Genomic DNA, 25,981 nt, shown 5'->3' on the forward strand with positions numbered 1-25,981 from the left:
TTCCCATTCCAAAATGCTTTCCCATTGTTCAAGTATCTTTCAAGATCATATGTAACTGAAACTTTTATTTCTGCTATAATAATTAGATTAAAAAGGAAGCTAAGAAAACCAATGTAGTTCCGAAAATAATTGCCACTGATAAAACCAAAGCACCAGTCACAGTGTCCAGAACCAGAGAAGAAATTACAGCCAAGCAAGAACAAATTCATCTAGCTTATGATCAGGTGAATATAGCTGTTGCAGATGTGAAATACACTGTTACAATTTGTTTTATCTGCAAACCTCACCTTTGAAGAGCTACTTGGGTACAATAGAATGCCCTCAAATTAATTCCTGATGGCTATGTTAGCCACTAAGAAGGATGATTATCGAATAACAGAGTCAGTGTAATTAAGTTTCTAGTGATAAAGAGGTTTATGTCTCACCCTGTTAGGAAATCCCACTTTTAAGACTACAGTCAGATTTCTCTGTGAAAGCCTACTCCCTACAAATGCCTTTCAAGTAATGTTTACTTGTTCAAATTTCTGACTCTGCAATCTTTTTTTCTGCAAGATGATTCCTTGCAGTTTTATGGCTGTCAGATGAAACAATATCTCTCTATTAAGGTCTGAATTGTATTGTTCCTAGTACAATACAGACTTTAACATCCATTCAAGTCTGTCCAGTTTACTACTTCTGACAATCAGACACTTGTTGACACTCTTTGTTCTAGTAGGACTCCCACAGTAGAGAAGCTTTTCTGTTATAATATAGCCAGGAACTCTCATATGTGGAAGAACAGCATAGCTGCCAAGAGCTTTTAAAGTCTATCCATCTACTTAGTTAGAAACAGTATGGTACATTCATAAAATACTTTTATAAAATATAATTAAAAGAGCATAGCATATAAAAGTCACTCAGAGGAGTCAGACTGCTAAGAGACTACAGTTACGTGTTAGATTATTTAAATTTAGGGCCAAATTCAAGTTGGTAAAAACAATGACTTTGAAATCACCAACAATACTGAATAAGAGATCCCTGTTACCTGAACACTACTTTAATAATAAAACAAAAATCTCTGTAAACAATCACATTTTGGCCTTGCTAAAGTTATTTTGGTTTAAGGTCATAATGATTTTAAAATCAGCATGAAATTATCTATTAGGTTTTTTTCCCATCTACAAGGCGTACATTTCATGTGCTCTGTTGCTACATCCAGATCAGTTATGACAGTAAAAATAAACCCGAGTAGTAATCATCCTATTACCTACCGTTGGCTGACTGAGCAGAAATTTGGAACCTGATAACATAGAAGTTAACAGTGTTTATCAGTTATTAGAAACAAATAAAAGTTCTGATACAAATGCGTTATTTCCGATTTCTCGGAAAGCTCAGTTTTCCTTCTTTTGTAAAATCATTTAAAATAGATTAGCCCTGAATTAACATATGCCTGTGGTAAAAAATTTTGTGTGTATATTCCTTAGTTAATGAATGAGCATACTGACTTTTAAATTATGTGCACATTTACGTACCTGCTGTACTCTTAGACTATAAAGTATTGAAAGTGGTCCTGCATGCAAATATTGATATGTATAAGGCACACAAGCATAGATATGTTCTGAACATGCATAGATAGAGCTTAGAAAAAAATATGTCTATATCTGAATCTACTGACTGCGAAGTGTATTTATGGGTGAACACATTTGATGTTTACATTATTACTTTTGCGTGTCTATGCACTCTCTCTTTGGAATATACTTTGCTGAGCATTATATTTATAACTATTTGCCAGATATGCGAGCCTTTACTAAAATGATGAATATTTGTATAAATTCTGCCAATGTTATCTGTAGACTGAAGCTGGAAAAAAGGCTGAAGCTGTAGCTACAGTTGTTGCAGCAGTTGATCAGGCACGCGTTCGATCACCCTGGGAATCAGAACAAGCTGATGAAGCTTATGTAAAGCAGAAAACTTTGGAATATGGCTATAAAGAGCATGCTGTAACAGACCATGTTGCTCAGGCCCCAGCAGAACGTCACGTTGTCACTAAAGAAGTTAAAACTGTCTATGTTCCTCCTGAGAAACATATCTCAGCTGCTGAAAAGAAGGAAGTTCATGTATCAACAGAGGTTAGACTCAGTTTACATTGCATTCTTTTCCAAAAACTATGTCCTGGTGAAATCTGTTTCAGTTTGGAGAACAGCATCACATTCTCAACAACTTTTTTCATTGCTTTGTGTAGATAAAAAGAGCAACAGAAACTAAGACTGAGAAAACAATTCATGTTGAGCACCCGCGACCCCGCACAGCAAGTCCTCACTTCACAGTCTCCAAAATTGCTGTTCCTAAACCAGATCATACATATGAGGTAAGAGGTGAAAACTGTATCCAAGAACACCAGCGTGCTCATTTATAATAACCATTAGGTCACCCGTTCCATTTGGCTTTTCCTCCCACTCTAGTATGGTGCTTTCCCAAGAAGGAGAGTTGTATGCTCTCTACAGTTGTTTTTGTTGGCTTGTTTGACTAATAAAGAGCACTGCTGTAAACAGACACATGAACTGCTAAAGTGTGATTTGCAATTATTAGTTATTTAAACAAGCTTTCATCTGTTTAAGGATGAAGCTTAAATACTTCATGTCATACAGTGAAATCATAAACATTTGTAATGCAAGTTACATTTTTTAAAGAGCAGAAGTATCCCTCTTCAATCTTATTGTGTGCATCGGTTCACTAGGACATTGGAAATAGTGCTTTTTTCTTCCTTGCAGACTACTACATTCTAAGCTAATTTTTGAAATAGAAAAAAATCCAGACTGCATAATATGACACCATCCATTTTTAATGTTATTTGTTCCATTCTTCTGCTTGACTCCTTCACATAATATGAAAAGTTCCTATTTAATTAATTTTCTCATTCAAGCATACTTTCTCACCTGGACTTTAAAAATGAACTGTTTTTTCCCTCAAACATAATTAAACACTATAAAAATTACCTAAAATATTTTTCTCTTTAAAGATTTCTGTATGCTTTCCAAAGTTATTACACCTACAATAACATTTTGAAATCTTTTCAGTTATTTTAATCACTGACAGTTATGTAATTAGTAGTAGTGTTTATTGCTGTATCAGACTGATTAAACGGAAAGCTAAAGCCTCAAGTGAATAAATTTAGAGGACATTTCTCATGTTGCACTTAAGAGCTTCTTGACCATTTAAAGATTGAATTCTAAAGTAAAAAAAGAAAATATTTGAATGTTAGAAACATCAGAAATAATACAAGGAGATTATATATCTGGTATTCTACTACTGCAATCTAAAACTAGAAGTAATTTTTGTGTATATTGCTTTTACAGTGTCAACAAATAAGTAACTAAGGAAGCAACTGGAGCGTATGCAATCTGCTCAAGAAATATACTGTCTCCTTTGAAAAGAAGAGAACAACAAAGCTGTAACCCTTTCTCTTCTGTTCCTAGGTTTCAATAGCTGGATCTGCCATGGCCACTCTGGAAAAAGAGTTATCAGCTACTTCAGCTGTGCAAAAGATCACCAAGCCCGTGAAACCACCTCAGCTAAAGCCACATGAAGTCAGGATAAAAGCAGAGCCAGTTGCCCCTCCACAGTTTCCATTTGGAGAGGCTGCTGAAACCTATAAAAGTCGCTATGATGTTGAGACTAAAAAAGAGACAGGTGTAAGCATTAAAGGTGAAGCAGTGCGGGAAGAACACTTGGTGTTGCGGAAAGAAGGTGAAGCAAAGGTATGTTATTAAGCAAATTTCCATCACTTTGACTGAATTTCATCTTAAAAACGTAGCATAGCCTCACTTGTTTGCTGTTTCCTCATGGCAATTTTGCACTTTTACAGCATTCCGCTGACTTTTATATTTGTTGCTTTACACAAATCTTTCTAAGGACCTAATATTTACCTATTACAAGCAAAGAGTTCTCTTTACCTAATTTCTTTTCTTATCTAAATTCTGCTGTTTATGTCCTTGGCTTTGGTATGTGTTCATTAACTGTGCTTTAAACAACATAGGTGACAGAAACTGCCAGAGTTCCTGTGCCTGCAGAAATCCCTGCTACTCCACCCACCTTAGTCTCAGTAAGTAATTTGTATGTAGATTAGGGGATTTACACTATGTTTTCACCTGTTTTGTATTCTCACTTTTATCTTTGAAAACCTGACCATGAAAATTTGGCTTTATTTCATCTTTTTAACTCTGTATTAGACTTACTCAGCCAATTATTAGACTTACTGAGCCAATTTATTTCTTATACAAACTATTCTGAATATATGGGGGTGATTCTTCACAATTATGTCACATAGTAGGTTAACCTTTGCTGCAGTGAAACAATTTCTCACCATGATCTGCATAAACATCAACTACCTTTTCATTTTCTTATTAATAACAGTAATGTTCAGAGATCTCAAATCCAGTTTCAAATACCTCCCTTTGGAAAATGCCTCTTTTTTTCCTGGATACACTGCTGAACAGAACACTGTTTTGAAGTAGACATTAAATTTTCCATTCAAATAGGTTTTAGTTATTTAAATGACTGTTTAGTAGTGAAAATATATACTGACTGTGATACTTATTTTTTGTCATAAAGGGCCTCAAAAATAAGACTGTGACTGAAGGTGAGTCTGTCACTCTGGAGTGCCATATCTCTGGTCATCCTCAGCCTACTGTGACATGGTACAGGGAAGACTACAAAATTGAGAGCTCAATGGACTTCCAGATCACTTTCAAAGCAGGGCTTGCTCGCCTTGTGATTCGTGAAGCCTTTGCAGAAGACAGTGGAAGATTTACCTGCACTGCTACCAATAAGGCTGGGAGTGTCAGCACATCTTGCCACCTATACGTGAAAGGTAAGTATATTTATCACTGTAAAAAGATTATAATATTGTTAACTGCATATTACTTGTAACTTAGACATTTTGTCAGCTCCCAAGTAGAACATATGCCTTGAATTTTATTCCAGGGCTGTTAGGTAACAGGGCTGTAAGAATATGAGGAAAAGACCTATTACAGGCTGTTCGAGACTCTAAACCTGCTTCCCCAGTGGAAGTACATGGCCCTCTGAGCCAACTAACTACTTAACCTTCTCTCTCTTTGTGTCAACTAAACTCACTGCTTAGGCACTATTAAAGTATTTTAAAATCCACTATGTCGTATTTGACTTGCAGTTTCAGAAGAAATTGAGACTCGAGAAACCATTTCTGAGAAGGCTGTTACAGAAGAGAAACGGTAAAGTTACTTTCCTAAACAGACTGCTCCTACTGTGGTCATTAGTTTCTTGCACTCTGTTTATGGGAGCTTCAGACATCAGCTCACTTACCTGAAATCTTATTTCAGCTACGTGGAGACAAAGGACATTGTAATGGAAGATGTCTCTGCTGCAGCAGAGGAAGTATCGGGAGAACCCATACCTCCTTTCTTCATAAGAAAACCCATAGTACATAAATTAATTGAAGGTGGGAGCATTATTTTTGAATGCCAAGTAGGGGGCAACCCAAAGCCACATGTCTACTGGAAAAAAGGTGGAGTTCCTCTAACGACTGGCTACAGGTACTTTGAATACAATGCTCAAAAACTATTTAAACATAATTGTTAAGAATATTTAACTAACAGTACCATAATTTTGATTCCCTTACTGATGCTGAGCCAAATAACATCACTGATTTCTGTGAAATTTTATTTTTCAAATGGAAAAATCATAGGATCATGTCTTAATGTGAGACTTCAGAAGGCTGCTAAGTTTTAAAATATAAATACTCAAAAGACCATAAAATGAGAAATGCTACATATCCTTAAAAACAAATCAGGAAGAAGTTTTGCATTTGTTTTATCCTGTTTGTGCAATGTTTGCATTGTGTCTATGCAAATGTTGTCTATAGAAAGCCACATACTTTCTAGCAGAGAAAAAAAAATTGTAGCATTCTTGAAATATATCATGCTACAATGACCCATATTAGACCAAACTATATGCACACAGCATGTACGATTTTACTGTGTCTGATAACTAGATCTCTGATGTTTCAGTACTCATGTTTGCATCCCAGTTATTTTAGTGACAAGAGAAACAAAGTAGACCTGTACTCTACTTTCAGCATGGTTACTTTTCCTACGCTGTTCTGCAGATTCATTGAGTGGGAACTGCCTGCAAAAGTTTCTATTTTTTTGTCTTGTACAAATTAGGAGTGATTCTCATTAATTGTATCACTAAAAGCAAATTCACTAAGAAGTCTGTTCATCAGAATTATAGAGAGCTTGTACTTTTATGTTTTCTATAGATACAAAGTGAGTTACAAAAGAGAAACTGGGGAATGCAAACTTGAAATTTCCATGACTTTTGCCGACGATGCCGGAGAATACACTATTGTTGTTCGTAATAAACATGGAGAAGCTTCTGCAACGGTCTCCTTACTAGAAGAAGGTACATTGTAGATTAAAGAAGTAGGAAAAATATTTCTTAAAATTAACTTTAAAATGGGAAAAATATTTTAAATTGGGCTGCAAATTCTTTGCAGCTTAGTTTGGTCAATTTAAGAAGCATAACAGGAGATCTGGTGGCTCTGTTTCTACAAGACAGAGTATTTGACAGCAGGTTCTTGAAGGACTTGTATTCTTTGCTAGAATGTGTAGCTAGCTATAGGAACCTCCTTCTGTTGACATCCACAACAGTCTACATAACATAAGACATTCAGAGAGCGATGTGGGGAAAGGAGGTTAATCGAGTAATAGTTTGTTCTCTTGCAGGGAAAGAAGTTAAGTTATTTTTTTTTAAATTGTTCTTGTAAAAATGCATGAAAATTTGCAGGAGACAGAGCCACAGTGAAGAAATTGTAAAATAGTATCTATCTCTACAGGTGCTTCCACTTTGAGAACTAGAACACCTAAGTAGCACAGTAAAACTTTTACCTGTTTATAGAGCTCATCTGAGGGCATCAGTCTTTGCATTTTATTGCTGTTTGTATTTTATTAGTTAAACAGATAGAAACTCTGCTTGAATCACCAAAACCAGTAAAATAAGTCTGTACTTGTCTCTATTCAATGCAGTGAAAACCACAAAAACTTATCAAAATTAATGTGTTCTTAATTCTTAGCTGATTATGAAGCCTACATAAAATCACAACAAGAAATGATGTACCAAACTCAGGTGACTGCATATGTACAGGAACCTAAAGTGGCTGAGGTAGCCCCAGCTATTTCATATGGTGACTTTGAAAAAGAATATGAAAAAGAACAAGCCCTAATTAGGAAGAAAATGGCGAAAGATACAGTGATGGTCAGAACTTTTGTAGAAGATGAGGTATGTCTACCACTCCATACTCATTTTGTATACTGACATTTCACCAGTACAAATCACTTCTTTACAAGGTCGTTATCTGACACACAGAACTAATGATCTTGCTTTTCTGTATAGGAATTCCATATTTCTTCTTTTGAAGAAAGACTTATCAAGGAAATTGAACTAAGAATTATTAAGACCACCTTAGATGAACTTCTTGAAGAAGATGGAGAGGAGATGATGGTTGATATTTCTGAATCTGAAGCTACAGAAGCAGGATTTGATTTAAGATTAAAGAATTACAGAACCTTTGAAGGGACAGGAGTTACCTTCCATTGCAAGATGACTGGATATCCATTACCAAAGGTACCCCAAACCTGTATGACATTAATCTATTTAAAAAAACATCTGGTGCTCTTGAAAAATCCTTTAACATCTCACTGTCAGACATTCTACATTCTGCACAGAAAACAGCAAATCTCAAAGGAAATCCAGACTTTTGTTTTGATATCAAGCTGAATTTTCCTTTTGTCCTTTAATAGAATATTGTTAGGTTGGTTAGCCAGTTCGGAGGTAGGTTAGATTTACCAGTTAGGTTGGTCTTGCTTCTGATTATCTCCAAGTTAGCCCACACAAGTGGGGAACATAGTAGCAAGTCCAGTCTAGGTCACTTTGCTCTTCATCAAAATGGGCTTTATATCAGTTTCTAGCTCCAAAACTTGTGTTTCAGGCTACTGTGAAAGCATGTTACTTTAGTCTTACTTATTTCAAGTAAAAATGTTAATGTTAAAACATACATAGGCTGTGATGATGCATCAGCTGAAAAATAGGAAGTTGTAATATGTTGTATGCATGGATCATTACTGGATCTTTGTCTTTAGGAGAGCTCACATAGCATTCCACTGTTTCTTTCCATGCAGGTTGCATGGTACAAAGATGGTAAGCGCATAAGGCATGGAGAGCGCTACCACATGGAAGTTCTGCAAGATGGCAGTGCCAGTCTGCGTTTGCCTGTTGTTTTACCTGAAGATGAAGGAATTTATACTGTCTTTGCGAGTAATATGAAAGGAAATGCCATTTGCTCAGCAAAACTCTACGTTGAGCCAGTTGCACCCACAGCAACTCCAGGTTATATGCCAGGACCAGAAGTTATGCGAAGATATAGGTAGGTACACAGTAATATATAAATTTAATGAGACTTCAGTCTGCTGTGATAGACGGTCCAAACACTCATTACACAGCAGCTAAACAGCTTAAGTTATTGGAGTTTGCACACCTCTAGAGAAGTTCTAAATGCCGTTTTCATGGCTTACGTTGATTTATGTGCCAATTCTTTGTCTGATTTTCCTTCTTAATGAACAATGCGGTTCCCAGAGTACCATCATTCACATGCATATCCAGCCACAGTATCAGATTTACAATCTCGGCAACCATATTTATTTCTTGAAGTATTCATGTTTTGGGAAAAAAATTCTTCTGTACTTGGAGTTTTAGAACTGTGTGCAACTCTTCCCGCCTTTCAAATAGCTGTATTTCTATGACAGAAAAAAAACAGTGTTGCCATGTACTGTGTTCTGTCTCCATATACATACACACCCATGCACAAACGTACACAGGATTACACCCATATCTGTACAGTATCCAAAGCCCAAAAATTGCCCTGCCTCTGGTGTATCCTAACACTATTCAGCTATACAAATAGCTGTGAAAAACCTAAAGAAAACTGACTACAAAGAAAAATTAATTTTGTCACAACTTCTCACATAAATAAATTGGTTAACCTCTTTAAAATAAATTATGCTAAAGGCAAAAGTTGAACTCTGTTTATCATGTCAGCCCAATGCTATATGATGTTGTCATACACATCTGTCTTGTCTTTTCCTTCCAGGTCTATTTCTCCACGGTCTCCAAGCCGGTCTCCTGCCCGCAGTTCCCCTTCTCGTTCTCCTGCCCGCAGATTAGAAGAAACTGATGAAGGACAACTAGAGAGACTATATAAGCCAGTTTTTGTGCTGAAACCTACATCATTTAAATGTTCACAGGGGCAGACAGCAAGATTTGACTTAAAAGTTGTTGGCAGACCTATGCCAGAGACTTACTGGTTCCATAATGGTACATCAACAAAGAATCTTAAAAGACAATCTTATATGCATTTTACATCTTGTTGAGACACTGTTTGGAGTCCAACTTTTTTTTTTTTCATGTGTATCTGCAGGTCAACAAGTGGTTAATGACTACACCCATAAAATAGTGATTAAAGAAGATGGCACCCAGTCATTGATCATTGTTCCTGCTATGCCTGATGACTCTGGAGAATGGGCTGTAATTGCTCAGAATAGGGCAGGCAAAGCTTCAGTCTCAATGACACTGACTGTGGAAGGTATCTACTGTGCATGCTACTTTTAGGAGGCTGAGGAGTGTTTCTTATTAAAAACCATGGTTATGTCGTTTCCTCTTGTGATAACTTACCCTTGCTCTTTCAGCTAAGGAAGACCTAGTCAGACCACACTTTGTGGAAAGGCTGAAGAATGTTAGCGTAAAGGAGGGCTCTAGACTGGAGATGGCAGTGAAAGCTACTGGTAACCCTAATCCTGACATTGTATGGCTGAAGAACAGTGACATCATTGTACCTCATAAATACCCCAAAATAAAGTAAGCATTTTTATTTTATTTAAATAGTAAAGGAGTTAATAATCACCATCTTGCAAAGTGCCTCCTACAGTGTGCTGAATACCTTTGCTTCCATAGACGGGATTCACTAAGAGCTTAGCCCAATGGCTACTGAAGCTACTTACAGCTTTTGCATTGCAGAAAGGCTAAGAGATACAAAATATCTTGTAGGACTCACTCCATTTTCTCCAGCTTGTGTGCTTTTTTATTCTGTATGTGCAAAGCCAATGTTTTACAACAGAGAATTAGGGAACCTTTATCTGTCTGATTTTGAGGTTTCTGCAGGCAAAACTGCCATTGAATTCAAGACTGGTTTTTATTATCCTTATCTGTTGGATTCTTAGGCACTGCACTCATAAACATGAATAAACATAAACAACATGTCTAATTTCTCCATAGTTTTGCCTTTGGACGTTTTGACGTAATTTTGGAGGGCAAAAATGAATGACAAAGTGCAAAAAAATTTAAAGAAATTGTTTTAATATTTCAGGATTGAGGGAACCAAAGGGGCAGCTGCCCTTAAAATTGAATCTACTGCCAGGCAAGATGCTGCATGGTATACTGCTACTGCTATCAATAAAGCTGGGCGGGACACTACTCGGTGCAAAGTAAATGTTGAAGTTGAACATGCAGAACCTGAACCAGAAAGGAGATTAATCATTCCAAAAGGAACTTACAAAGCCAAGGAGATTGCAGCACCAGAATTAGAGCCTCTCCATTTGCGTTATGGTCAAGAGCAATGGGAGGAAGGAGATCTCTATGACAAAGAAAAGCAACAGAAACCATTTTTTAAGAAGAAACTCACATCTTTAAGGCTCAAGCAATTTGGACCAGCACACTTTGAATGCAGGCTTACACCAATTGGTGACCCAACCATGGTGGTGGAGTGGTTGCATGATGGCAAACCCTTGGAAGCAGCTAACAGACTCCGCATGATCAATGAGTTTGGGTACTGTAGCCTGGACTATGGAGTAGCCTATTCCAGAGATAGTGGAGTGATCACTTGCAGGGCAACTAACAAATACGGTACAGACCATACATCTGCTACTTTGATTGTGAAGGATGAGAAAAGCCTTGTGGAAGAATCCCAGTTGCCAGAAGGCAGAAGGGGACTGCAGCGAATTGAAGAGTTAGAAAGAATGGCCCATGAGGGTGCTCTTCCTGCAGTTGCAGTGGACCAAAAGGAAAAACAAAAACCAGAAATTGTTTTGGTTCCTGAACCCGCAAGAGTCCTTGAAGGTGAAACGGCACGATTCCGCTGCCGTGTGACTGGCTATCCTTTGCCCAAGGTCAACTGGTACCTCAATGGACAGCTCATCCGTAAGAGCAAAAGGTTTAGACTCCGTTACGATGGAATCTACTACCTGGATATTGTGGACTGCAAATCATACGACACAGGAGAGGTGAAAGTCACTGCAGAGAATCCAGAAGGCTTTCTTGAACATAAGGTGAGACTTGAGATCCAGCAGAGGGAAGACTTCAGATCTGTTCTTCGTCGTGCTCCTGAACCCAAACATGAGCCTGTAATGACAGAGCCTGGAAAACTTCTCTTTGAGGTACAGAAGGTAGACAAACCCGCAGAGGCAACAACCAAAGAAGTGGTGAAACTAAAAAGGACTGAAAGAATCACTCATGAGAAGCTTTCAGAGGAATCTGAAGAGCTGCGTAGTAAATTCAAGCGTAGGACAGAAGAGGGCTATTATGAAGCCATCACTGCTGTGGAACTTAAGTCTCGCAAAAAAGATGAATCATATGAAGAAATGTTAAAAAAGACAAAAGAAGAACTTCTTCACTGGACCAAAGAGATCCCAGAGGAAGAGAAGAAAGCACTTCCTCCTGAAGGCAAAATCACCATTCCAACATTCAAACCAGAGAAGGTTGAGCTTAGTCCAAGCATGGAGGCTCCCAAGATATTTGAACGAATTCAAAGCCAGACTGTAGCCCAGGGGGCAGATGCGCACTTCCGTGTGAGAGTGGTGGGAAAACCAGACCCTGAGTGCCAGTGGTTCAAAAATGGTGTGCAGATTGAAAGGACTGATCGTGTGTATTGGTACTGGCCTGAAGATAATGTCTGCGAATTAGTCATCAGAGATGTGACTTCTGATGATTCTGCCAGCATCATGGTGAAAGCAGTCAATATAGCTGGTGAAACTTCTAGCCATGCTTTCCTGTTAGTACAAGGTAATTTAAAATCTTTTATTTTTATCCTACTGGTTATCAGTGTGTTAAGTCTATATGGCCAGTGGATTGTTGATGCATTGCATATTGTTTTGCAGCCAAGCAGTTAATCAGCTTCACCCAGAAGTTACAAGATATTGTTGCTAAAGAGAGAGACTCCATGGCGACGTTTGAATGTGAGACATCAGAACCCTTTGTCAAAGTGAAATGGTTTAAGGATGGAATTGAGATTCATTCTGGAGACAAATACAGGATGCACTCAGACAGAAAGGCTCATTTTCTTTCTGTACTAGCAATTGAAATGTCTGATGCTGATGACTACAGCTGTGCACTGGTAGAGGATGAATCCATAAAAACTACTGCAAAGCTTACTGTTGAAGGTAAGAAGCACACAGCTCAGTATCATGCAGTACTGTTAAAGTGAAATCAGCTTCAGGAAGAAATAAAAAAATTTAAACTGATGTCTAACACTAAGAAATGTTCAAGATATTTTCATACTTTCGGAATCCAATATGAAAGCTTGGAGATAATTTATGTAAAATGGTTACACCGTATATATATATTAATTCCCTTAAGCTCATTTAATAAGAAATGTTCTTATCAGGGATATCTAATCAAGCTTATTCATGCATGTAATTATTTTTGCCTGTAGGTGCTGTGGTTGAATTTATTAAAGAACTTGAGGATGTTGAAGTACCAGAATCCTTCTCAGGTGAACTTGAATGTGAGGTTTCCCCAGAAGATGTAGAGGGGAAATGGTATCATGGCGATGTTGAACTCACTTCTAATCATAAATACGTGATTGCATCCCGCCGTGGTCGCCAAATCCTCACTATTAAAGATGTTAATAAAGATGATCAAGGAGAGTATAGCTTTGTTGTTGACGGGAAAAGGACTCACTGCAAACTGAAGATGAAGCGTAAGCACGTCTAATACTTATATTGTCTCTATATTATAGATTTTCTATATTATAGCATATATTATAGCTATATCACTATATCCCATGCTGTCTTAATATTCAATATTCTGCTTCTCTATTATGAGGATTAATTAACTTCATTTCATTCCACAGCTCGTCCCATGGTTATTCTTCAAGGACTTGATGATCAGAAAGTCTGTGAGGGAGATATTGTACAACTTGAAGTTAAAGTCTCCCTAGAAAATGTGGAAGGTGTCTGGATGAAGGATGGTCATGAAATTCAGTCAAGTGATCGTATTCACATTGTGTTGGATAAACAGTCACACATGCTGCTGATAGAAGATGCAACCAAGGAAGACAGTGGAACTTATTCTTTTAGTGTTCCTGGTCTTGGACTGTCAACCACTGGACGGATCACAGTGTACAGTAAGTCATTATCACGATTTTGAAGGTCTGTTTGATTTTTTGGGTCCTTCAGGGTTATTTCTTAAAGGCATAATTTTTTCATGGTGAATATTTTTGTAACTTGACAGGTGTGGAAATAGTGGTGCCTCTAAAAGATGTTCACGTAGTTGAAGGAACAAAAGCTATCCTTGAATGCAAAGTTTCAGCACCTGATGTGTCTTCCTCCAAATGGTACCTAAATGATCATCAAATAAAGCCTGATGAACGTGTACAATCTGTATGTAAAGGCACTAAACAGAGGCTAGTGCTTACCAGAACTCATGCATCAGATGAAGGACATTATAAGCTAATGGTTGGCAAAGTTGAAACAAGTTGCAATGTCACAGTTGAAAGTAGGTTTCCTTTAAGATGCACAGTTCTTTGTGAAATTATTTATTTAAATACAAAACTGTGGAAGCAATTAATATATTTGTAATGTATTCTTTTCATAGAAATTCAAATTATTAGAGGTCTTCATGACATCACCTGCACTGAAACACAGAATGTATCCTTTGAGGTCGAGCTCTCCCATTCAGGGATTGATGTAATTTGGCATTTCAAAGGCAAAGAGATCAAGGCTGGTCCTAAATATAAAATTGAAGCACGTGGCAAAATATATAAATTGACAGTGGTGAAGATGATGAAAGATGATGAAGGAGAATATGTATTTTATGCTGGAGAGAAGAAAACATCTGGAAAGCTTATCGTAGCAGGTTAGTAGAGTTAAAGTCCAAGATTTTTATTTCACTGTGATTTAGAAACAATGCTCGGTGTGCTGTATTTTGTAATTATAACAATTGTGCTGTTTCTGTACTATTTTGTCTTTATCTTTTTTTCCTATGTTCTCCTTGCTCTTCCCCTTATCTTTTGTAATTGGTATAATTTGAATTCAACAAAGCTTTTAAGTAAGTGTTTATATGTTTTGCCAAATCAGAGCCATAGTATGGAATGCTGTAGTATGCTTTTGATGTAATTAATGTAAAAAAGAAGTTTTTTGTCTTGAATGTTCAGTATACCTGTGCTGATAACAAAAATAATAAATGAGAATAACTAGGATAGAAGTAAGAAACATATTTTTGTGATGTTCAGGTCACATTCTATTCTTGATTTTTCACAAAACTCAGAATGTCCATGGGCATGCTGCAAATTACGGCAAAGAATTCCAGGATGAACTTTTCACATGGTTGCATTTCCGTATGGGGGAAGGTTGAACAGCAACACAACAAAAACATGTGCTCTTGCTTCCCAACAGGTGGTGCCATTTCAAAGCCTCTCACTGACCTGACTGTGGCTGAGTCTCAGACAGCTGTTTTTGAATGTGAGGTGGCAAATCCTGAATCAGATGGCCAGTGGCTAAAAAATGGTAAACCATTACCTATGACAGATCAGTACCGTGCTGAATCTGATGGTGTAAAGAGAAGGCTCAATATTCCTGCCACGAAACTGGATGATATGGGTGAATATAGCTATGAAATAGCAAGCTCAAAGACATCTGCCAAACTGAAGGTTGAAGGTCAGTATTTTTTATAACTAACTGATGTCTTTAAGACTCAGTCCAGCCTCACTCACTGTGTCTTGGATCAGGCCCTAAGATACAAGTATATTTTGCTTCATTTTTTGAAAATATTTTTATATTATGATACACTTTCTGAGGTAGCAAACTTACTGTATTTTGGAGTCTCCATATTTCGAATTTAGTATGGTAGTTTAATAAAAACACTTTTTATTCAAGGTACTGGCTAACAGGTAGAAATTCACTCTTTGCTAGTTGTGTAGTAAACATATCAAATATAAAAAACCTGTTTCTCATGGATGTTACAAGTAAATGTTCTTTTTTGTGTTCCAAGCACACTACTTCAGTGGAAACTGTATAAATCAATATATACATACTAGATTTTAAAATGAAGCACCATGATTCAGTTTTATTAAGATTATTGTATTTACTATAATTTCTAATTTTGGTCTGTTTTGTCAAGTTTTTTGTTTCTTTTTTTTTTTCCTAGCTGTTAAGATAAAGAAGACACTAAAGAACTTGACTGTGACAGAAACCCAGGAGGCAGTTTTCAGTGTAGAACTGACCCACCCTGATGTGAAAGGAGCTCTGTGGATTAAAAATGGTGTTGAACTTGAATCAAACGACAAATATGAAATTTCAGTGAAAGGAACTGTTCACACACTGAAAATCAAACACTGTGTTGTCACTGATGAGTCTGTTTATAGCTTTAAGCTTGGAAAGATAGGAGCAAATGCCAGACTTCATGTGGAAAGTAAGTCAAACTGGTTTGAATATTTGCTTTAATGTGTAGTTTTAAATTCAAATCAAACACGCTGCTGAATCTTGCTAACTTTTTTCCTCAAGCTGTCAAGATCATCAAAAAGCCAAAGGATGTGACTGCTTTGGAAAATGCTGTTGCCTCCTTTGAACTGAGTGTATCCCATGATACTGTACCAGTCCGATGGTTCCACAAAAATGTTGAGCTTAAACAAAGTGATAAATACAAGATGATCTCTCAAAGGAAAGTTCACAAGCTTATGCTGCATAACATATCTCCTGCTGATGCTGGGGAATACACAGCTCTTGTTGGGCAAATTGAGTGTAAAGCAAAACTGTTTGTGGAAAGTAAGTATTGTAAGTTTGTAAGCAAGTAATTATATGAATTGCTATACCAACTCATGTTGAAAAACTTGACCTGACACTTCATAGCCTGTTACCCGTGGGTTTGCGGTCTTCCACACATACTGACTTTTAAAAAATCCTTTCTTTTGTCTTTTTTTCCCCCCCTCTTAGCCATACACATCACAAAGACCATGAAAAATATTGAGATTCCTGAGACCAAAACTGCCTCTTTTCAATGTGAAGTTTCTCATTTCAATGTGCCTGCTGTCTGGTTGAAAAATGGTGTGGAGATTGAAATGAGTGAAAAGTTCAAAATAGTGGTCCAGGGGAAACTCCATCAGCTCAATATCATGAACACAAGCAGTGAAGATTCTGCAGAATACACATTTATCTGTGGAAATGACAGAGTCAGTGCAACTCTGACTGTAAAACGTAAGTAAAAACAAAATTAACCAGAATATTTTACAGTTACCAATAATAGAGTTGTGTTAATACATGCACTTGGTGCAATTCAGACAAAACCAGCATTGTGTTAGAAGTATTTTCAAATAACCTTAAACAGCCTCAATTACATTTTTAAAACAGGTCTAGAAGCTGTGAACTTGAAAGTCAGATCCTGGATTCTTCTGTTTAGGCCAACATGCCTAAATGTCAAGTCACCATAGGAGACAGCATTTGGATTCCTATGTCATTCAGAAGTTTTGGGAAATTTAATTGTAGTATTGATTCTACCTTTTAATAGTACCAAAAATCAGAATCTGTCTTAAAGAATTTTAAACATCTCTGATCCAGTTAACGTGTTTAAAATAAAACAAAACAAAACAAACCCAAACCATGTCTGTTTCTTTTCTTTTAGCCATCCTAATTACTTCCATGCTAAAAGACATCAATGCTGAAGAGAAAGATACAATAACATTTGAAGTTACTGTTAACTATGAAGGTATCTCATATAAATGGCTAAAGAATGGGGTAGAAATAAAATCAACTGACAAATGCCAGATACGAACAAGGAAGCTCACGCACTCCCTCTCCATAAGGAATGTGCATTTTGGTGATGCTGCAGAATACACTTTTGTTGCTGGAAAAGCAGCTTCATCAGCCACTTTATATGTGGAAGGTATTTTCTCTCTTGATTTGTATATTTAGTGACTTCTAATGGCTTAAATAGCATCATGGCACTCATTCTACTTTTTTTCTGCCCTAGCTCGTCACATTGAATTTAGGAAGCATATTAAAGACATCAAGGTTGTGGAGAAGAAGAGGGCTATTTTTGAGTGTGAAATTTCAGAACCTGACATTCAGGTCCAGTGGATGAAGGATGGACAAGAACTCCAGATTGGTGACAGGTAAATGATTGCTTCTAACCATATTGACTTTTGTTATGTATTTTCCCCCAGGAAATAACTTGCTCGTTTTCTTTTCTGATGTCCTTAGGATGAAAATTCAGAGAGAGAAATATGTCCATCGTCTCATCATTCCTTCCACAAGAATGTCTGATGCTGGTCAGTACACTGTAGTAGCAGGTGGAAACACATCCAGTGCCAATTTGATAGTGGAAGGTCGTGACATTCGTATCAGAAGCGTTCGTAAAGATATTCAGGTATGGCCTATACAGAAGAATAAATATTTCATAACTTTGTCACTCAAAGAACAATGTAAAGAAAGAGCAACAATATCTAACCAGCAAAAGTCCTAACACAAAAATCTGTAATCATAAGGTCAGGGCCTTCTTCTAGGAAACCGGAACATGAGACCATCTGTAAATATAAATGCTATTTCTAATATTTATTCTACTTGTTCAAAGGTCATTCAGAGACAAAGAGCTGAAATTGAATTTGAAGTCAATGAAGATGACATTGAACCACAGTGGTACAAGGATGGTATTGAGATCAATTTCCAATATGAGGAAAGATACAGTTATGTGGTGGAAAGGAGAGTTCATCGAATGACCATCTTTGAAACCACTTACTCTGATGCTGGAGAATATACTTTTGTTGCAGGACGGAATAGGAGTTCTGTTGTTCTCTATGTGAATGGTATGTGTCCCCACAAGCAATGCTTTGACTGTATTTATTACCCTGTGTTTTTCTGATTTCTGTATAGCTTTTCTGGAATTCTAACTCTGAAAGTAAAAAAAAAAAAAAAAAAATCCAAAGAGAATCTTATGTATGGAACACTGCCAAAATCCTCATGTACATGGACATTTCTTGCTCTACTGAAATAGCTAGCTAGCTGATGAAAATGTTATAGCAGTTCTTTTCCCCACTGTATTTATTTAGACCAGGAAATTCTCAAATCCAAATAAAACTGAATTGTTCATATGGACAAATATGCCTTGCCAGAGGGATCAGCCTGAGAATTCTTGGACATGTTTTGCCAGAAAAAGCTTATGCCAACGCAGCTAGTTATGTTAAGGCACTTGCTGCTAGATCATTCCCCCTGTATCAAGGAAAAGGGCAGATTTTCATGGGCATGCAAGATTGGGAATAATAAGATTTAAAAAAAAAAAAAATCCTTGCTAATGTTTTTGAAGACTTGATAAATATCAATACTGAGATTTCTCTCTCTCCTCCTTTCTTCCCTTCCCTCCTCCTGCCCAATTTGCAGCTCCAGAGCCACCCCAGATTATTCAGGAGCTGGAGCCAACCACAGTGGAGTCTGGCAAACCTGCCCGTTTCTGTGCTATGGTATCAGGCAAACCCCAGCCCAAAATTTCTTGGTACAAAGATGATCAACAGCTTTCTCCAGGTTTCAAGTGCAAATTTCTTCATGATGCACAAGAATATACTCTCTTGCTGATTGAAACTTTCCCTGAAGATGCAGCAGTGTACACCTGTGAAGCAAAAAATGACTACGGAGTTGCTACAACTTCAGCTTCACTTTCAGTGGAAAGTGAGTTTCCTGTGCTCATAACAATGTCTGTGAAATAAGATTGTCAACATGTGTGTAATCTTCTTCATCTTTAAAAATGACTTCTTTTTCTTATCATTTAGTCCCAGAAGTTGTTTCTCCTGAGCTAGAAGTGCCAGTGTATCCACCTGCTGTCATAATACCACTACGTGATGCTGTTACATCTGAGGGACAGTCTGCTCGTTTTCAGTGCAGAGTTACAGGAACAGGTGGGTTTAATGAAATCCTGTACTACTTTTCATCTCTCAGAATTTTTCATCCTGAACTCAGAAAAAATGCAACAGTATATGTGCTGATATCAGTCTTTCCCTAGAAGTACAGTTATTTGATATACGCACACAGCAAAGTATTACTCACTGACAACTATCAGTTAAGCAAGTAATATGTCAAAGATGGCATTAAGCATGAAAGTTATAAATTGTCATGAAGCATTTCTAAAAAGAAGGTCTGTTTCAAAAAATCTGTCTTTGGAAACTTCTCAGCATTTCAAATGCTAACTGATGTTGGAAAACTGTGTCAAGTGAGTAAAATGCAGTTTCAAAACACAGAGTATCATGGTGGAAAAGCATTATCATGTTTAACGAACATAATGAAGTTTCGGATGACACACAGTGTCATGCCAATTAACTGAGCAAACAGACTGAAACTGTGCCTCAGCCTTTATCCTAATATTCTTAAGTATCTCATATCACTCTGCAAACAGTAAACTGCAATTGCATTCTTTTTCCTAGCATAAAAATGTGTTTGCTCATTGCCTTTTTAAGTGTAGATTTTCCTTAAATAAGTTTGCTAGTTTTAGTTACATAAAATATCATTCTACAATTAAAATAATTCTTTTCAAGTTAACACAAAACCAAATAAAACTACCTTTCTTCATCCCAATAAATGGCCTTGAGTATGACTAGTAATAAAATATTCACAAGGTAAACTGCAGAATAAGACTCAGTTCCAATCCCAAAGTATTTACAATTGTTGAAAGATAAATAAAATTCCAAATTTAAAAATAATCCTGATTGATAACTGTATAAAAATCCACACAAAATTGGTAAGATACATATATATGCAAATATATGTAAGTCGCACTTCCATCACTTGAAATCAAACTCCAATTTTTTTTTAAAAATCTTTACAAAAAATCTGATTCTGCTTTAGAAGTGGTGCTAAAACTCAGAAAATGTATGTTAGAAAGACTAGCCTGCCCTCTGTGCAAAGCATGCTAGTTTAACTTTTTTTACAACAACTGTATCTATGTGAACGTGGAAGCTGCATTTACAGCACAGAGCATAAGGATCCTTTCATCTAGGTCACCTTTCATAAAATCATAGAATCATAGAATTGTTTACGTTAGAAAAGACCTTTAAGATCATCAAGTCCAACTGTAAACCTAACACTGCCAAGTCCACCACTAAACTATGTCCCTAAGCACCACGTCTACCTGTCTTTTAAATACCTCCAGGGATGGGGACTCAACCACTTCCCTGGGCAGCCTGTTCCAGTGCTTGACAACTGTTTTGGTGAAGAAATTTTTCCTATCAAAAATTTACTTTATTGAATACTGTATCCAAATGGATTTGCATACCTCTCACTTGTGTTGTGAAAACCATTTATATTAATTAGGTAATACATGATTGCAAATCATGTTTAACGGTACACACTATGCAACTGGCTATTGAAAACACTGTCTCTTTCTTCAGATGACAGTAATAGCACACTATTTGTGTGAAAACACTTGATTCATGATGTGATATAGCGGCAGGTGGAGAGGCAAGGTTAAAGTCTGCTTCAGTCCTCTTCTTTCCAAAGTCTACAAGAATCTTTACAAGTCAAGTAACACAGCATTTTATATAGGAATTTTACAAAGGTACAAAGACAGGATCTTTCTTGAGAAATATGAGATGTAAAATTTATATTTGCAATAAAAAGATACAAGATACTGTCCTTAGCAAAAGGATATTCCGTTTTAATTTCTTTAACCTGTTCAGCTCAACCTAGTGATTTTATAACCTGTTTAATGGGGCAATTGTAGCAGAATCACTTTTTTAAACTGAGGCTTTCTCTGATTTTAGTAGTAGTAAAATATTTTTAAACTTATATGTTAAGAGGGAAAGGAAAAATTATTTTTACCTAGGAATATAGCAGCACCAGAATCAGTTTTCCCATACAAATATTTTCAATGCAGAAATCAAAACTTAAAGCAACAAGTAGGCCACTTGCCACTGATCATACATTACCAAAGTAATACAAGGCACATTTAAACTTAAAAAAGATACTCGAGGTTAAGATTTCTGACATATATAAAAACACCGTTTACTTACTAGTCTAATGTCATAACTTACACATTTTTTTCTTCTTTCTGTTGCTTGAGCAGATCTGAAAGTCTCTTGGTACAGCAAAGAGAGAGAGATCAAGCCATCGCGTTTTTTTAGAATGACTCAGTTTGAAGACACTTACCAGCTGGAGATTGCTGAAGCTTATCCAGAGGATGAAGGAATCTATACCTTTGTGGCTAGTAATTCTGTAGGCCAAGTGACAAGCACTGCTACCTTGAAGTTAGAAGGTACAGTGTACAATTAAAGATGATGTCTTATTTAGGTCATGTTCCAATACTAATCTTAATATACACTGATGATTATATGTGAGTCGTTGTCTGTCACGTTGTCTTTTAACTCAATTAATTGCTACCATTTACAATGTCCACAGCATACATTTATGTCTCCAAAATATAGATCATGCACAGGAAAACATATTTCACAATTTTTCAATGTTCCATGCACCTCACCTTTTCATTCTTTCCAGTATTAGAATCTATCATGCACCAAACATAGTAGAACTTCTAACGGAAGTGCTTTTTACACATTCTTTGGTTTGACTGTGAGGAGAACCTAGCAAGAGTTTTTGTATAAAATAAATTACTGTGAATCCGTTGGAAAACATGTTAAATAGAGGTGTGTACAAGGTACTTGGGCAGATAAAAGAAATAGTTTACATTCATGTGAATTGACAAAACATTGACCGAAGTTTTAGAGCAGAAATATTGTCTAGAGAATTTGCTATTTAAGTTCTATATTGTCCTTGATATTATTTAACTATAAATATTTTGTTTTCTTTTTGCAACAGATTTTATTAATGATGAATTAGAATAATTCATGCTGTTAAGTTGCAAGTTAGAAAAAAAATCTTGAATGAGAGAGAAAATTTATTATAGTGTAGGGTAAGAAATTAAAAGTTGGCATGCTTCTTTTCAGGATTTAAAAAGGTTGAAGAAGTTACATCAGAGTCCCATTGGCATGTTTCTTCATCTGTTTCACTTAAGGAGGAGTCTGTTGGCCAAAGGCCCACCTTTATCCAGCCTATTTCAAGCTGCAGGGTATTCAGCGGGGAATCAGTCAGATTTCAAGCTAGAGTCTCTGGCATGCCCAAACCAAAAATCCAGTGGTTTCATAATCAACAACTCATGTTGCCAACAAAAGACTTAGTTTTCCACTTTGATGAGTCTACAGGCACAGCTATACTGATAATAGTAGATGCTTTCTTAGAGCATGCTGGCCAATACTCTTGCAAGGCAAGAAATAGTGCTGGAGAAACAACTTGTACAGCTACACTTACAGTGACTGCAGAAGGTAAAGCCCCATTTTTACTTCAAAGGGACTCAGTTTGTTGTATACCACACTTTTATGCTGTTACTAATGTTTTTCTTTCTTTGTTTCACACCTTTTCTTTACCAGCTAATGTTAGTAGTACCTACCGTCTGTAACCCAGCCACTCTTATTTCTTCTGTTTAAGCTGTAACATTTGGAAATTTACAAATTTGTATCGTGATATAGGTCAAAGAATAGAATAATTTTACTGAAGGCATTCAGATTTTTAAAACAAGTAATTAAGTGATCGTTATAGCATTGACTGAGGTATTTTGCACTATCTGTAGGAAAGAAAAAAAGAAAATACCTCCTTAAAAAATTCCATAGTAAGTTTCCAATACTAAAATAGACAACTTCAGTGAAAGAAGAGACAAGCATCAACTGTGTATCAACTGCATGAATAGCTTAGGCATCACTTGTCATTCATATATGTGAATGGATAATCTTTGTGTCAAGAGCGTAATGCATCTGGCATGCTGAGTTTTCAAATGAAGATCGTTCATTTTCATCCTCCATGCTGTTTGATTTTGTTCAGAGCATGGCCCAGTAAAGTTCTTTAGATACTAATACTGTTGTTATTTTTGTTACTTGATTACACAGTGCAAGTCCTAGATAGGCAAAGTTCTGGGAAAGATGTAAAAGAGTCTGCCCAGTCACAGGCTATATCAGAACTTCATGTTGCTCCTCTCACAAAGAAGAACATTAAATCTTATCAAAAAGAATTTAAATCAGTGCAACAACCATCACAGAAACTGGGTGTACAGATTTTTGAAAGTGTATCAGAAAGTTTGACCATGAAGGCTACATCAGTTGAAGAAATGGAAGCCATGCACACAACAATCCTTTCCCAAACATCTCAGAGCACCAGGATCTCTATGGCTACTGCTCAGGAAATGAAAGATGTCCCTCCAAAGATTCTCTTGCAGCTCAGAGACCTAACTGTGAAATGTGGTGACACTGCTCAGTTCATATGCAGCTTAGAAAATGAATTCTTCTCTGGGTTTCTTTGGGCCCATGAAGGTGAAAGGATAGAAGCATCTGAAAAATTGAAGATCTCACAAAATGGAAGTGTCCTACTGCTCACAATTCTAAATGCCCAGCTGACAGATCAAGGACTGTACAGTTGTACTGTATATAATGATTACGGAGGCACAACAACTGCTGCAATACTAACAGTCAAAGGTGGTTATCTGACTTTTAACATTATGACTTACCTTTTGCAACTTCATTATCACTACCTACAGCTCCCTCATATTTCCTTTGTTACCAGTATTTAATTGAGAAAGCTCTAGTAATAATGCTTTGAGGTTTTTCCTCCACATTTACAGCTCTATTCATAAGTGACATGTGCCGTACTGGGAAGTTGATATTTTGACTTCATGGCTCTTCCCAGCAAGTCACAGATGTCTGAGGCTTTTTATTCCTCATATCCTTCGTGATATGCAGTAAGATGTAAAGCAAAACAGGATGGTAAGAATATTTACATTTTAAGAATTCCTAAAGCTGGTGTTTAAGGAAGATAAGTACGTCAGATAAGCAATGTTGAACTAGACACCTGGTCATTTCAAACTCCGTGGGTTCAACTTGTTTCCAATAAATCCAAGGTTCCAATTCCAAGGTTGCCAATATAGGTCAATGTACTCGAAAGGATTAATGGGTGCAAGTATTGTGCTACTGCACTAATGAATTGTCTTCTACCCTTCACTCTCCCTGAGATATAAGTATTTATTTTTGCTAAGACTCCTTCCACTTCTTCCTGACATCAGTGTATTAAAATGTCAGTAGTGTTACCACTAGTGAAGACCCAAATATGTGTTATCACCACACTAGACAGGTGATAGTATTTCTGCTGAGCTCAAAGGAATCAAGAGCAGCAATCAAGATAAATAATGAGGAAGCCATTGACCTTCTTGATTTGGCTCTTATATATTGAAGGTTTTTTCTCCACTCTTGTGCTGTGCAAAGCACTTTACATAATCTGCTGCTGCTACTTTCTAAATTAAGGCTCTCAATTAAAAGTAAAGATATGCTTGTATTAGGCATTACAGACCAAGTCTTAGTCCCATGGAAGTCTCATAAGCTTAACCGGTACCTAGAATTAGCCCAGCAGGAATAGAGCTCTTAAATGTGTAATCACTCATGTTTAATAGTGTTGTTGTAGCACTAATATGCTGAACATTCTTTCAATAATAATTATTGGGTTTTTTGCCCCCTAAGTGTAAGGATATCTTTTATTCCACAAAACATCTGACCTAATGCTTTTCCTAACTTTATTCTTACCTAGCAAAAGAAGCACAAGCCAAAGCAGTAACAAAAAATACCCTTGAATCAGATACTAAAAGCTTTAAAGCAGCCAAAGGTTGTCAGTTTAAAGCATCTGAAGTTAAGCAACAATCTTCCAAGAAAACCTCGAGCTTGTTTATATCTGCATCCCAAAGACCATATGAAACTGAGAAGCAAAGAAACAGAGTCTACTATCCTGATGTTGTGCCATGTGAAGACATCACAGAAACTGATGCCGAAGCACCAGAGTTTCTTGAAACTCTGCCTTCAGAAACCACTGTAAAAGAAGGAGATGATGTGTTACTCTTCTGTATAATGAAGGGTGTGCCTACACCTTGCGTGGTCTGGCTGTGCAATCAGCTAATAGTTGAGGAGTCTGCATTGTGTTCCTTAAAACATGATGGGCCACGGTGCAGTTTAAGATTGTTGAAAGTTGGTCAGAACCACAAGGGTATATACAAATGCAGAATAGTTAATTCTGCAGGACAAGCCGAGTGCAGCACCCATCTGAGAGTGACAGGTTGGCAACTGCATGTTCCTTCCAAGTATCAATTCCTTGTGCATAGAATCATTGCATTCCAGTACATTCATTCCCTGGGAGATAATAAAGAACGAAAAGCATCTCATTAGTCTGTGGATTGTTGAATGTTTTCTTCAGGGATTTAAGGCATGATAAAGGCATGTTACATTAGAAACTTTCCCCCACCCTGCAAAAAAGAAAGCAAATCTTATAGAAAAGTGTACATTGCAAACAAGTTTAAAAGCATTTGATTACTCTGTTCTCAAAATTTGTCTAGTGTTTGAATTGTTTGGCATGCATTTATGTGTATGTATGTATGAATTTCTGTACATTTGCAAGAGAAATTGAATGTTTTTACTACATAAAGTGTTGATTGGCATATTTAGCAACTATAGCTCAAAAATCTTTGTCTTTTTATTCTAGCTCCTGAAAAAATTATTCATGAGAAGCTAGAGGAAGAGATTGAAATGGAAGTGAAAGGTACAGTCACCAATGATGTTACACTGAATACTTAGTACTAGTAATTAGTA

General features: G+C 36.7%; 1 protein-coding gene across 8 annotated transcripts in view; it reads left to right on the plus strand.

Moving 5' to 3' along the window:
* The window catches only part of LOC104010285 (titin), a 241,808-nt gene that overhangs the window by 13,033 nt on the left and 202,794 nt on the right, over positions 1-25,981 (plus strand). For 6 of the 8 annotated variants that reach the window (XM_087733442.1, XM_087733443.1, XM_087733445.1 and 3 more), the window contains exons 12-45: positions 87-224; positions 1,833-2,108; positions 2,222-2,347; positions 3,456-3,737; positions 4,016-4,081; positions 4,591-4,849; positions 5,168-5,228; positions 5,337-5,549; positions 6,275-6,417; positions 7,088-7,293; positions 7,408-7,638; positions 8,193-8,437; positions 9,161-9,384; positions 9,488-9,652; positions 9,756-9,924; positions 10,433-12,123; positions 12,219-12,500; positions 12,773-13,039; positions 13,193-13,465; positions 13,573-13,836; positions 13,936-14,196; positions 14,736-14,996; positions 15,487-15,750; positions 15,843-16,103; positions 16,272-16,532; positions 16,957-17,217; positions 17,305-17,446; positions 17,535-17,700; positions 17,905-18,136; positions 18,708-18,992; positions 19,094-19,219; positions 21,379-21,567; positions 22,256-22,630; positions 25,875-25,931. In XM_087733442.1, the coding sequence (XP_087589568.1) occupies positions 87-224; positions 1,833-2,108; positions 2,222-2,347; positions 3,456-3,737; positions 4,016-4,081; positions 4,591-4,849; positions 5,168-5,228; positions 5,337-5,549; positions 6,275-6,417; positions 7,088-7,293; positions 7,408-7,638; positions 8,193-8,437; positions 9,161-9,384; positions 9,488-9,652; positions 9,756-9,924; positions 10,433-12,123; positions 12,219-12,500; positions 12,773-13,039; positions 13,193-13,465; positions 13,573-13,836; positions 13,936-14,196; positions 14,736-14,996; positions 15,487-15,750; positions 15,843-16,103; positions 16,272-16,532; positions 16,957-17,217; positions 17,305-17,446; positions 17,535-17,700; positions 17,905-18,136; positions 18,708-18,992; positions 19,094-19,219; positions 21,379-21,567; positions 22,256-22,630; positions 25,875-25,931 (8,722 nt within the window). The remainder of the gene's footprint in view (positions 1-86; positions 225-1,832; positions 2,109-2,221; positions 2,348-3,455; positions 3,738-4,015; positions 4,082-4,590; positions 4,850-5,167; positions 5,229-5,336; positions 5,550-6,274; positions 6,418-7,087; positions 7,294-7,407; positions 7,639-8,192; positions 8,438-9,160; positions 9,385-9,487; positions 9,653-9,755; positions 9,925-10,432; positions 12,124-12,218; positions 12,501-12,772; positions 13,040-13,192; positions 13,466-13,572; positions 13,837-13,935; positions 14,197-14,735; positions 14,997-15,486; positions 15,751-15,842; positions 16,104-16,271; positions 16,533-16,956; positions 17,218-17,304; positions 17,447-17,534; positions 17,701-17,904; positions 18,137-18,707; positions 18,993-19,093; positions 19,220-21,378; positions 21,568-22,255; positions 22,631-25,874; positions 25,932-25,981) is intronic. The other 2 variants (XM_087733441.1, XM_087733444.1) reach the window with 1 other exon arrangement.

This window comes from Nipponia nippon, unplaced genomic scaffold (assembly GCF_047370975.1).
Source record: "Nipponia nippon isolate SJK-2023a ecotype South Korea unplaced genomic scaffold, ASM4737097v1 scaffold_5, whole genome shotgun sequence".
NCBI lineage: Eukaryota > Metazoa > Chordata > Aves > Pelecaniformes > Threskiornithidae > Nipponia > Nipponia nippon.